At 31.1% G+C, this 13,277-nt stretch overlaps 1 protein-coding gene across 14 annotated transcripts in view; it reads left to right on the forward strand.

The window, feature by feature from the left end:
• LOC145277057 (uncharacterized) overlaps positions 1 to 13,277 on the forward strand; it is a 100,798-nt gene that overhangs the window by 26,391 nt on the left and 61,130 nt on the right. For all 14 annotated transcript variants that reach the window (XR_013868096.1, XR_013868099.1, XR_013868097.1 and 11 more), the window contains one exon: positions 12,516 to 12,539. Coding sequence is in view for 9 of the 14 variants with exons in the window: in XM_080128723.1 (XP_079984849.1) it covers positions 12,516 to 12,539 (24 nt within the window). In the remaining 5 variants the exon portion in view is untranslated. The remainder of the gene's footprint in view (positions 1 to 12,515; positions 12,540 to 13,277) is intronic.

Consider the following 13,277-nt stretch of genomic DNA (forward strand, 5'->3'; position numbering starts at 1 on the left):
TTCAATTGAAAGAATGCAACTACAAGATAATTTAATAAACATGTTTTTAACATATTGGAAATATAGGTTACTGGGAATATAGGTTAAAATTCCTTTTGTAAACAAAGGAAAAAGTTTTGGACACGCATTTGCAGAACACGTGAAAGAAGACACATGTTTTAACATGTGTATGACGTCATGGAAAATGGGAAGTTCTCGATATAGTTAGAAACTTCAGAGTTAAGCGAAGAGAAACTGGGGGAGAAACTGGGAGGGAGTTTGAGGACGACAGACAATAGTCTGCAGTTGGGATTCGAACGTCTAGAAGCGAGACGGTAACTTTTGAAAGTTAGAATGTGAAGCTTTGAATTCTTAACTCAGAAAACCACGACCGGTCGGGAGAAGAAATAAACCCATCATGTGTTTTTATAAACGTCGTCTTTGTGTTGTAATTCTACCAAAAGGTAAAGTGAAAATTGTTATTATATGTCTTGTATATCATGTGGTTTAAAATGTCTTTACATACAATGTCTCCTCACTCTAAGAGCTTCTACTGAACATTAATATATATGAATCGCGTCATAACACGAACAATCTCTCTTACAGCATCTCTCTCTCTCTCTAAGACACAACAACAAACTCTTAATAAGACTCAAAGACTCTCACTATTAAAAAGTCCTAACAACGAACGATATAACAATAACAATAACAGCAACAAGAACAATAATAATAATAATAACAATAAATATATAACATGCGGGTGTATCTGTATGTATGTATATTTATGTATATATGTAAGTCCATACTTACGAGTATATGAATATCTATATATCCATGTATGTATATGTGTCTCATGTGTATTGAATATATATCTTTATGGGTTTATGTATATGTGTGGATAGGGGTGTATCGGTATCTATGGGTATATGATCTATATATATATGTGTATGCATATGTGTGTATGCTTGTATGTGTATATATATATGTTATCGAAAGGTGAATCAGATTATGATCTACAGGTTTTTAATTTTGTCGCTTGGATTTTTAAAAATTCCTAATTGATAATTTTATTAGTATTGGTATAATAACGGCGGTAGTATATGATATGCAGGTGTGTATATGGCTATATATGTAGATATATGTGTGTAGCTGTAACTACGTGTATAGGTATTTATGTATATGATATGGATGTGCGTTTACGTTTAGTGTAAATATATAGAACTGTATATGTGCATTCTGTATATGTGTGCGTGTATGTCTATGTATATATGTACGCGGGTGTATCAGAGTATAGATGTTTATGCATATATTTATGTATATTTATGAATGTAGAAGTTGGTAGCCTTCTTACATTTTATATTTATTTATATTTTATATTTCTGTGCGTATGTGTAAGAAAATATACGAAACAGTGTGTATACACTCCTGAGTATATATATGTGTATGTTTGCTTCAGAAATATGCGTGTATGTAAATCGGGAATACCGTTTTCGCCACACTGGGTCGCCGTGGGGAATATGCTAAGTACCTAAAGTCTTTGACCGCTAGCTATAGGAGACATAATGTAATGTATAATGCAAAACTAAAGAAGAGATAAAAAAGAATATAAAAAGAAATAAAAAAATAAAAATTATCTCTTATCGAAGTTAAGACATGAAGAAATAAAAACCTTTCAGGAATGGATTGTTCAAAGACCTTACTTATCCTCCCCCACACCGTACCCCCACACATATTAGATGACAAGATTCTAATTTTGTAAACGAAATAAGAAAATGTTTTTTTTGTGTTTTGAAATTTCAGTTTTCAAGGATAACTCTTGGTCTGAAGATGCAATCTCCCCAGTAACGGGTGATTACAGAAACATGTATGTACATTGTACATATGTAGCCATGAATGTTTGTATAAATATATATATATATATATATATATATATATATATATATATATATATATATAACTACTAGATCTTATTGAAAAACACTTTCCTGCAACCAACCCCTTATACAAAATCTTCAATAAAAATACCTTGAAGTTATCTTACAGTTGTTGCGAAAATTTAGAGATGATAATTAAAGCACATAATAACAAAATACTAAATGAAAACAATGTAAACAACAACAAAATAAACAATAAAAAAGTAGACACCATGACAGAAATAAAACCAACACTAGCAGAAATAATAATAATAATAATAATAATAATAATAATAATAATAATAATAATAGTAATAATAATAACAAACCAACCCCGGACAAGATTAACCATACCATAAATAAAAATACTAATAACGAACAAGATAAATGCAATTGTAGACACCTCACACTTTGGCCAGTCCAAAATAAATGTCTAACAAAAAGTGTAGTTTATCAAGCAACAATATTTGCGAAAGAAAACCCGAATAACAAGAAATATTACATAGGCATGACTTCCTTAGATTTCAAAACCCGATACTATGACCACAAAAGTACATTCAAAAATAAAAAACACCGTATAAAAACAACACTAGCGAATAAATACTGGGAACTCAAAGAAAGCGGACATTCGCCGGTAGTCGAATGGAAAATAATGAGACAAGCTACCACGTGCACACATTTAGACGACCCATGTAAATTATGCCTCCATGAAAAACTGGCTATCCTGTACTTTAAAGAACCTCAAAATCTATTAAACTGTAGACGAGAAATAGCAAACGACTGTGTTCACAAAATAAAACTTACTCTAGGATAGCGATACAAAATAGCTTTAAAACTAACAATAACAATAGAAAACAAACAAATAAATAAATTACATAAACATGAATATACATAAACGATCACACACATATATGCATATATATATGTATATGTATGTGCATGTATGTGTGTACACATAGGTATATTTATATATATATAAAAAAAGGAAGGAAAAGATCTACCCTAAACCACTAACCTAGTTCTAAAACAAATCCTTTGTTCGATAAAATGCATGCCCATTGGCTGATAGGAAGGGGCGCGGTGGATACTAGAAAGCTGATTGGCTAACTAGAAATCCTCAACATATATAAAAACAAGAAGCAACCACAGAATTCGCGCATAAGCCTGACGAATCCTATAGTGGATGAAACGCAGAATATTCAGTGTAGCTTAATCGCCATATATATTTTATAAATTACTATATATATATATATATATATATATATATATATATATATAGACAGAGAGAGAGAGAGAGAGAGAGAGAGAGAGAGAGAGAGAGAGAGAGAGAGAGAGAGACTTATATGTAATATACTGAGTTCGTGTAATTAAGTTTTCATATACCAATGAGTTTTAAGCCAGAAAGAGTTGACTTAAGGAGTAAGCTACAAAATTATCATATTTCATAATTGAGCATTTATATACCGTGGAAGCAAAATCAAGACTTCAAATAGGGTGTTGATGGCAACAAAGAGTGCATTTCATTTTACGTTAAAATTGTTTCCATGTCCAGTCGAACAATTTCAAACATTATATCGTTTGAAAATTTTCCCAAACCAGCATTTCTTCAGACTTTATGAATAAACAAACTTTTGACAATAAAGCATTTTTAAAGAGAAAGAAAAAAGAAAAAATTCCCTTAACGGGAAAAGCATGTGAGAAACATTTACCTTTGCTGTAGTTACGGAAAAGCCCATTTAAGTATTAATATATCACCTAATTTTCGTATCTTTATTTTAGTCATGAGAAGTTTTCACAGAAAACCCTAAGCCATTTAATTTTTTTTATCTATCCCATTCATTGAGTTCCTAAATTAGATATCGCTGTTTCTTTATTTTCCAAATATTTAATTTTTTATAAAAAGAGTTTTTAATTTTTATTTCTATATTTATAGTATGACTGTAACAACCTTGCAATAATGTTGGTTAATTTTAGTTTTGTATTAGTGGCAAGTAATGTTTACAGATTACCGTTATTTAGTACTTAGATGTAAGACCATTTAAGATTTAAAGTTTAATTGAATATGAGAATAAATAAAAAGGCTGTATTATATATATAAATCCTTGTACTATATTTGGAGTGAGGTTTTCTAATCTATTTATTATTATTTAATGTTTTAAAATTTATTGTCATTCTACTTGAATGTTTTCATATCGTTTCTAAAGACAATTATGAAGGGAGATACTCCAATTATTTTTTTAATTGCTACTAGTTAATTCTGTTGGAAACTGGGTCGATTTTTTATTTCCTATTACAGTTAAAAGGAGATAATTCAGGCCGTTTGATGTTTTCGGTTCATTGATTGCTAGAAGGCGTCTATGATTTAATAATTAACTTAATCAGACTGATCCAGAACGTGCTACGATGGCTTATTTAACAAATTAAGGATATAAATTATGTTTTTAATTTTTAAAAATTGGTTTTTACCCATGGGTTTAACCCACATCTGTTATTAATCACTTATGCTGCTCATGTCTTATAATTCGTGTGTTGTATTCTTGGGTATCTAAATTAAATAGTATACATCCACTAATTATTATTCTGACAGCCAAACCACCCAATGGCTACAAATGTGTTTCCCACCGATGAGAAGATGTCTACTCCTGCATTTATGGGTAAACACATTTAGAACAGGGAGTGAAGTAAGAAAATAAGTAAATCAGCATGGATTTTACCAACTTAAGATGTCAGATGACAAAATCAATTAAACTAATTTTCAGCCCCCAATATTGCTAATTTAATTTTTAATAAAAAATAGTTTAATTGCTAAGTTGTTTCATTGATTTGAAGAGGGTATCACTTATTTTACCGTCAATACTGCTACAACTGAATACAAAAATGCTCACCGTTATGGAGAAAAATTCCATTTTTAGATGAGCTTTATGCTTTATTTATATTTCTTACCCGGTTTAGAATAATAGAAACTATATTCGCATGTTAGATTTGGATCTTTCATTTATATTATAACAGTTCTAGCTATTTAACTCTAGCTTAAAATTTAATCCTAGCATCCGATGATTCTTATTGTTGTAAAAAGTTATACCTTATTTGCATTTAAAGCGTGATAGCAGAAATCTATTCCTGTGAAGACATCCCTGTTTGGCATCTAGTCTTTTGTTCAAATTTTCCTCTTTGGAATTCACTATGTGGAAGGCTTCCAATAAACATATATTGCACCTTTTTGATTTCCCAGGGCTGTACTCCCCCCTGTCTACTACTGACCATTTTAATTCAAAATTTATATTATTTCTGTTAAGTTCTCTAACCCAATCACCTAATGCAGTTGTATTCCTCTTTTTGCTTTTATTTTTAATGCTGATTTTTGTACCCCCCTGCTATCGTTTACGACATCCCTATTAGTTTCTATCTCGGGTTCCTTTTTAAATGATACTACGTGGTTTCTGTATCTGTCCTTAAACACTGTTCCCGTGGCTCCCAGATATATCTTCTTAGTGTTGTCGGTGTTTATCTCGCATTTATACACTATTTCCGAGGTTAGACATTTCCTACCCAACGGAAAATTTGTAGGTATTTTGCAATTACATTTTCTGTTTAGAATACTTTCGTTTGGTGCTAGTTCGTTATTGTTCCTTGTTCTGCTGATTTTTCTATTGTTGGAGCTGATTATAGTGTTAGGTAGGTTTCTGGACGCTGAGAAAGATAATTTTACAAAGTTTCTATTTATTATTTTGCTTAATTTATTATCCGGGGGAAGTGTTGGTCTATTATCAGCTCCAACAATATATATATATATATATATATATATATATATATATATATATATATATATATATATACATATACATATATATATATACATATACACACACACACATATATATATATATATATATATATATCGTCATGCTTTTTATATTCTTAATAGATTTGGAGATATTTAATGTCCAAATGTGATCACAACCTCTGGAACATCCTGCATACTATTATTGATTAGTGGTCAAGGGAGTAATATAATTATTTGTTTGTTATTACAAAGAGTGCATGTCCGGGGTGTTGTTGATGTTCCTGTGTTTATATAAGGAGGCTGCAGTTTAGTTCTGCTTTGTTATTTATTTTGAGTTTATGTTATTTTTTATAAATAGCGAGTCTTTCATTCTCAGATTACCTTGGTTTCTTTCTATTGCTAATATTTTTGTTTGTATATTTTTGTTGGGGTTGTGGTTGTTGTTAGACAGGTGTTTATGGAATGAGAACGCATTGGTTGTAATGTGTTCCTTTATGCTTATGTGCAATAGCCTAACGGTGCTGTCGATGTAGAACTCCCGGCATACAGCACATTGTATTTGGTATAATGAATATGTGCGCTTACATAATTCTATATTATTGATGGGGCAATTTGAAAGAGTGTAGGCGTCGTTGTCGGTTAGCTTTCTAGTTTTTCAAAAGTGTTTTCTCAGCCTTGGTCCGGAGTGTAAGTTGGATGTCCAATTTTTTCCCTGTGAATGGCTTTTTATCACTGAAATGCAGTAGTTTTAAGAAGCAGGTGATGGATAGTGTGTATTGCCGTTTTCTAGGTGTTTTCGGTTGGTATTTGGTCCGTGCAGGGTATCCGTTCTCTCTGAGTTTTTGCTGAAAACCTCTAATGGAGGGGGCCTTATCTATGTAACTAGTACATTTGCTAAGGTCAACCTTATTTTAGCTTTGGTTGGAAGGGCAGATTTGTAATTTATGAAGATGTCCCGGCAGTTGCTCTTCCTATAAAAGTTGTGTATGTGCTATGTTTCGGTAATGTTATGGATGAAGTCTAGAAGCTAAAGGGATCCAGATGTTCTAGAGTGTTCGATGATGAACTTTGTACACGGGTCAGCATTTTTGAAGGTGATGAGGATCTTATTGGCTTTTTCTCAAGACGATGTGAGGATGAGGATATCGTCTACATATCTTGTGAAGGATATGCTAAAGTGACAGTTTCGTAAGGTACGGTGTTCCAGCCTGTTCATATATGTAATAGCCAGTATCCCGGAGAGACTCGATCCCATGACTAATCCTGTTCAGACGAGGTCATCAAAAGACTACACACTCTTCAACCGCAACTACTACAACACAACAAATACGCATTTAGCCTCGATGTGATCTCCCTACACACATCGTACCAGCACACTCAGCTATAAACCTCATCACGGAGTGAATCTACGACAATGATCTCTACTGTTCTATGCATAATAATTAACAATATATATTTCATGTTTAAACAGCAAACACAAACAAATATCAGATGATAGAATTAATACAACACAGTAGTATAACAGATCAACACAAACTGAAGCAACTTAGGGCATAATAACAGTGAAACGAGCTACGTAAATTCACTTTTTATTAATAAAATATGCATGCGTGTTTTTCTTCTTTTTATATTTTCAACATTGCATTGTGTTCTTACTTGCGCCAGTCTAGTTTGGTGAAATTTTTGTATTACATGATATTTTAGAAATTTCCTTCGTCATATATATGCTGGCATTTCGTTTAAATGTACGTATAGGGCTGTTGTTTCATAGCACTCAAAAGAGTTAATTTTTTTCTTATTTTGTTTTAAATCTAATCATATTCTTTAAATCTAATAATGAAGGCTCAGTGTTAATATTCTATCTTATTTTATATATTTCTATTTTATTTATTTATATATTCGTATACTTATGACTTTATTTGCATTTTACTTAAGTTTAAATATCATTTCATTTATTTTCTGGTTAAGTAGGTTGGCTTAAATTTAACTATTTAAAATAAAAAAGTGTGTTGTGAAGATTAATTATAAAAATATATGCATGCTAGCAGGCCGCCCGATATTGCTCGGTCGTAAAATACGCTTAAATATGATATTTTAATTAATGCAAATTTCCTATTTATTATTACATTACATTGGACCTAATATATATTAATGGTTTAAAAAGTTACAAAAAAAATGACTCCTACGCCACCACCAAAAATCGAAACCAAAACGTTTAGCATACGATTTACGTTTTCTTTTGATGTTAATGCTTGAGCTATGAAGACATGTTTGCTGCAAGGCTAAAAATTAAAACATGAACCAAAAGCTATTACATCACTTATGCATATTCGCAATGCCGTCGTTTAACCTTCACCTTTCTTTAATTTTCGCACTTTTGCACCGATTTCCCCCAGTTAAAACACAAATATAGTTTCGCATTGGTTCGAATACCCTATATACTAAGTTTAATTCTGTAGTCCAAAAACTCTAGAAGGAGTGTGATAGGCATTTTTTTTAACCAAATATATATACGCATACATAAATATATATAGAAAGAGTTTTTTTTATTATAACCTTTTTACGCAAATATTACGCAAGTATAAATCATATAGAATATCTGCATGAATATAATTACACGTAATAGTTAAGTAAAGAAACCGAAAAAGCTAATAGGGGATTAATTAAATTGAATGTTTAAAAGAATATGCAGATTAGCTAGGTCTTTTGCAGATAAATGCAATTCAACGATCCATATATAATAAAGTTGTATTTTCTTTGCGGTCAATCAACAGGCAAACATCACTGCTCACACAAATTCTTCATACTGACTTTGCCGCTTCTCAAACGTCAAATGATTTCTCCTTCCTCTCCCACCCACAAGTGACATGTTTTTATGAGGTACGCACACGTGATCCCGCGAAACTTCGTTCACTACAAAACGTCACGGCCGCCATGATGGACTCTTTCTTTCTTTCTTTCTCGACGCGTGCGACTCACAGGACAGACAGACACGAGGACGTTTATACGCAAATATTACGCAAGTATAAATCATGAAGAATATCTGCATGATTATAATTACCCGTAATAGTTAAATAAAGATGATCATCCAATAAAAACCGAAAACACTAATGGGGAATTTATTAAATTGAATGTTTAAAAGAATAAACAAACTAGCTAGATCTTTTGCAGATGAATGCAATTCCACGACCCATATATAACAAAGTTATTTTTTTCTTTTTAAATAAATAGAATTTTTTTTTACTATGAATATCAATGCACAAAAACCCCAATATATATATATATCTACGCATACATACACACATATATTTATTCATTTTTTTGTTCAGTCTAATCATTTTGATATAAGGGGAAATATTTTTGTCCCAATTTTATTTGTTTTATTATTTTATCTATTTATTTATTTATATTTAATAATACATGCGTTTATAATGTTGTGGTCATTGGTGGTTTAATTAGTGAAAGGGAGACAACATTATCGTATTATTTATGCATTTTCTTTTTATATTTTTTAGCTTAAGCCCATTGAGTTAAAAAATTAATAATCCATATAATTAAATATCCAGCAATTCAATAATGTATCATTATTATAACATTGGAACGTCTACCTATTATAATATTATTAGATTATTTAATTTGTTAAGTTTAATCAGGAAGCGTTTCAACGGTTTTATTGATTTGTCTATTCATTTGAGTTTTATGTTTTTATTTTGGAATTGCTGTGGAACTATGTATATTAAATTAAAAATATGATCCCAATTCATGTCTGCGATCATTTATAGGTGCAATTTTGCTATCAAAATAGATTCTTTACTTCGAAGGTTGCCAACGTTTGTTTCAGTGGCCATGATAGATTTGTTATTGCTATTGCATGCACGTGCATGTGAAAGGAAGAGGTGTGCGTTGGTAATTGTTCATTGATTCTAATATGTGAAAGTCTTGGTGTGCTACCGATCTATGATTTGTTTCACGTGCTTCATAGTAAGCAGTGTACGGTTTGCAGCATGCGTTGACATATTTGTGGTGTTCATATAGCAGTTTGCTAGGGTGCAAGATGTATTGTTGTAATCGATGCTGCGTGTTGCTAATTGTTGCCGCAGTGATGGCCTGATGTGCATTGACTGGTTATTGGCACCCTCTTTATGTATAGCTTTGTGGATAGCCGTGGTGATACTCTAATTAAAGGACGGCAACTTTAGGAAGCAAGTATTGAAGAGAATGTTTCATGTCCAGCTTTTCGGTTTCCCGAGGTTTTCAATAGTTGGTATGGGGTATCTATTAGTTTCCAATACTTGATGGAATTTCTTGCTGTAGGTGGTTTTGACAGACTCTCTGCTGCATTGGGTTCTAACATATTAATAATACCTATTTGTGGCACCATCATTCAAATCTCTGTTCATAGTATATTTATCCCCGAGGCAAATTATTCTGATCTTAGGCGAAAAAGCATATACCTAGATCGGTGCAAATAGTTTTGGATAACTGCTTGCCTCTTGTAAAGTAAATTGTAAAAATACTATAAAATAATAAGATTCAAAAGTTGAAAGATTGCATTTACTAGATTTAATCGGTTTGTATTTCTTTACTTAATATAAACAATTACTTAATATAAACAATTTCAACTTGAATTCTGTATTATTTTACGTAATTCTCTAATCCAGTTAGCTATAGTAGTTGGGGGTAAATATATAGATATGGGTAATTTACTAGCATAAAATGAGACGTTCAAATATAAATAAAAAGCAGATACAATGTTCCAAAAGAGAACAAAAGTTTTACTTTTTGACTACATTTTGATGTATAGACGTGATTTTCAATTTCCTTCTTGTATTTTAAATTACTTTTTCCAACATTGTAGTTTTCAAACTTTTCAATTTTATGCTAACTAGCAATACTATACTTTTATTTTGCTAGTTATTTCCTATAATGAAAAAAATCTAAATTTTTAAAGCTTCATCGAATGAGGAAAATCCTTCGTATTATTTCGTGTTTTTGAACTTTTGATGAATTAAATAATGACAATATTTATTTTCATCATTTTATTTTATCTTACAAAACACACACAGATATGCAAGCATATGCACACAACACGCATAAATACTATAATACACAGATTCATATATTTCCATACATAACTCCGAATTCATCTTCTGTATACTTATATTGTACCACATGCAAATACACGCACACGCATACGCATGAGTGTATTTCCATGTTAATTGCATCGCACCGTGCATAAATCGTCCGAATGAATTATAAAATATATAGATATTGGTAATTTATGAGTGTAAAATGAGAATAACATTTCCATAAAAAGAATTCATGGTTGAAAGCCAGAGAAATCAACAGATAGAAAAACTGAAAATGTATTTTAAAATTAAAGGAAAAATGAAATAAAAACATGAAGCACCTCCAAAATTTTTAACCAAATGAAATAAAATTAAAATAATTAAAATAAAATTATACAAAAATATAACATAATTAATTGCCCTTTCAGATTTATGAAGAAAAGAGCCATTGCATCGAGTCAGTATAGATAGGCAGGTTTGAATTCTTCTGAAAAAAATATAGTACACTTTTGAAAAAATACCCTATTAGTTAAATCGAATATTATGCTTTAGTTCAGGTTTTATTTGCTATTTTCTACGTGGACGTTTGGAAGCAGAAACCTATAGCTGTATATATTCCGAAACCTTATTATCCAGACAAGATCAAAGTGAGTACAACAACTTGCCTCAGAAACGCTCACGTTAAAACAATAAGAAAACAAAACAGCGACGTGCTGTTAATTTTATCTTCAACAATCACACGAATTAACGTGAATGTTCGCAGTTCGTATACAAATTAAATGATCTTTGACCGCATAAAAACCAACCGTTTGAAGAACAGGGAAGTTGATTTAAAGAAGGTGAGCCGCACGTACGTTTCTCATTGAGCAATGACGAGTTATTGACATGGAGAAGGCAAAAGAAGGAAACTGTAGTTGTTCATTGCTGAAATCCTTCGTTATATTTCGTGTTTTTGAACATTTGATGAATTAAGAAATAATGCAAATTTCTATTTTCATAATGCCATTTTGTCTTATAACACACACACACACACACACACACACACACACACACACACACACACACTCACACACACACATATGCAAACACACATGCACAACACTCACACATACTATAATACACATCTATATATACATATGCATACATAGAACGAGGGAGAGGATGAGGGAGAGGTACGGAGGGAGAGAAGAGAAGGATGAGAGAAAGGGAAAATAGAAGAAGGGAGAGGATAAATGAAAGAGAGGTGTAAAGAGAGAGAGAGAGAGAGAAAGAGAAAGAGAGAGAAGAGAGAGAAGAGAGGAGGGAAAAAGAGAAGGCTCATCTAATGAAAAATTCAATCGTATTCAGTTTTGAAGTAATCAATATCAATTTCATTGGCCTCATTATTATGCATTAATTATATATACCTTATATATTTATTATGTATTAATTTTGTATACATTATGCATTTATTATGTATTAATTATATATACCTTATATATTTATTATGTATTAATTATGTATACCTTATGTATTTATTATGCATTAATTGTATATACCTTATATATTTATTATGTATTAATTTTGTATACATTATGCATTTATTATGCATTAATTATATATACCTTATGTGTTTATTATGCATTAATTATGTATACCTTATGTGTTTATTATGCATTAATTATGTATACCTTATGTGCTTATTATGTATGCTTTATGCATCTATTATGTATTCATGTGATAAACGTTTATAAATCATTCAGTAAATTACCTTCTTACATTTTTTTACAGTGTGGGTGTATCCAAGACCAACATGTAAGTTATTATTTTTTACTAACATTCTAGCACTCTGGATCCGACTATTTAAGTAACTGAAGTAAAATATTTTTTTTTTAAATAATGGCCCTGCTTTAAAGTGTCGGTTGATCTGAATTAATTAAGCCACATCTAATCGCCATGAAGGGACATGGAGGATAGAAGACAAAGGAGTTGGTGTAAAGCTTACACACAATTAATTTTAATGAAAGAAATTAACAAAAATAAGGAATATGTTAAAAATTACACTAATTTTGAAATATAAAATTAATGCATTTGAAGAGTATGTTATTTTCGCTAATATAATCTATCTATAGATCTATAAAATTAAGAATGTGTGTGAGGGCATTTCTTAACCTATATACTCCACGAATTGAAATTTGGTATACAGGATATTCAGACATGTGAAAAAACTTTTAATCCGTTTTCCTCAGGGCTGCTAAGGAGTAAACATGAAGAAATTTGGTACGTGGAGGCCGTATGATTTTTTCTGTTTGCTAACTGTCTCACGACTGCATGTGCGCTAATCGTTCACATTATGTTAAGAATAAGAAAGTTTGAAAACACCTTTTGGAGATCGGGATAATGGTTATCGTAATTGACTCAGATCGGGATAATGGTTATCGTAATTGATTGTTTTTAGGTCTTGGTTTTGATCTCAGCTTGAAAATTTTTTTAATTACAAAAAGTGAACTGTTTAGAAAATAAACATAATATTCGCACGCACATGCCTCAGTT

Source organism: Euprymna scolopes, chromosome 5 (genome assembly GCF_053919585.1).
Source record: "Euprymna scolopes isolate OS-2025 chromosome 5, ASM5391958v1, whole genome shotgun sequence".
In the NCBI taxonomy this organism is placed as follows: domain Eukaryota; kingdom Metazoa; phylum Mollusca; class Cephalopoda; order Sepiida; family Sepiolidae; genus Euprymna; species Euprymna scolopes.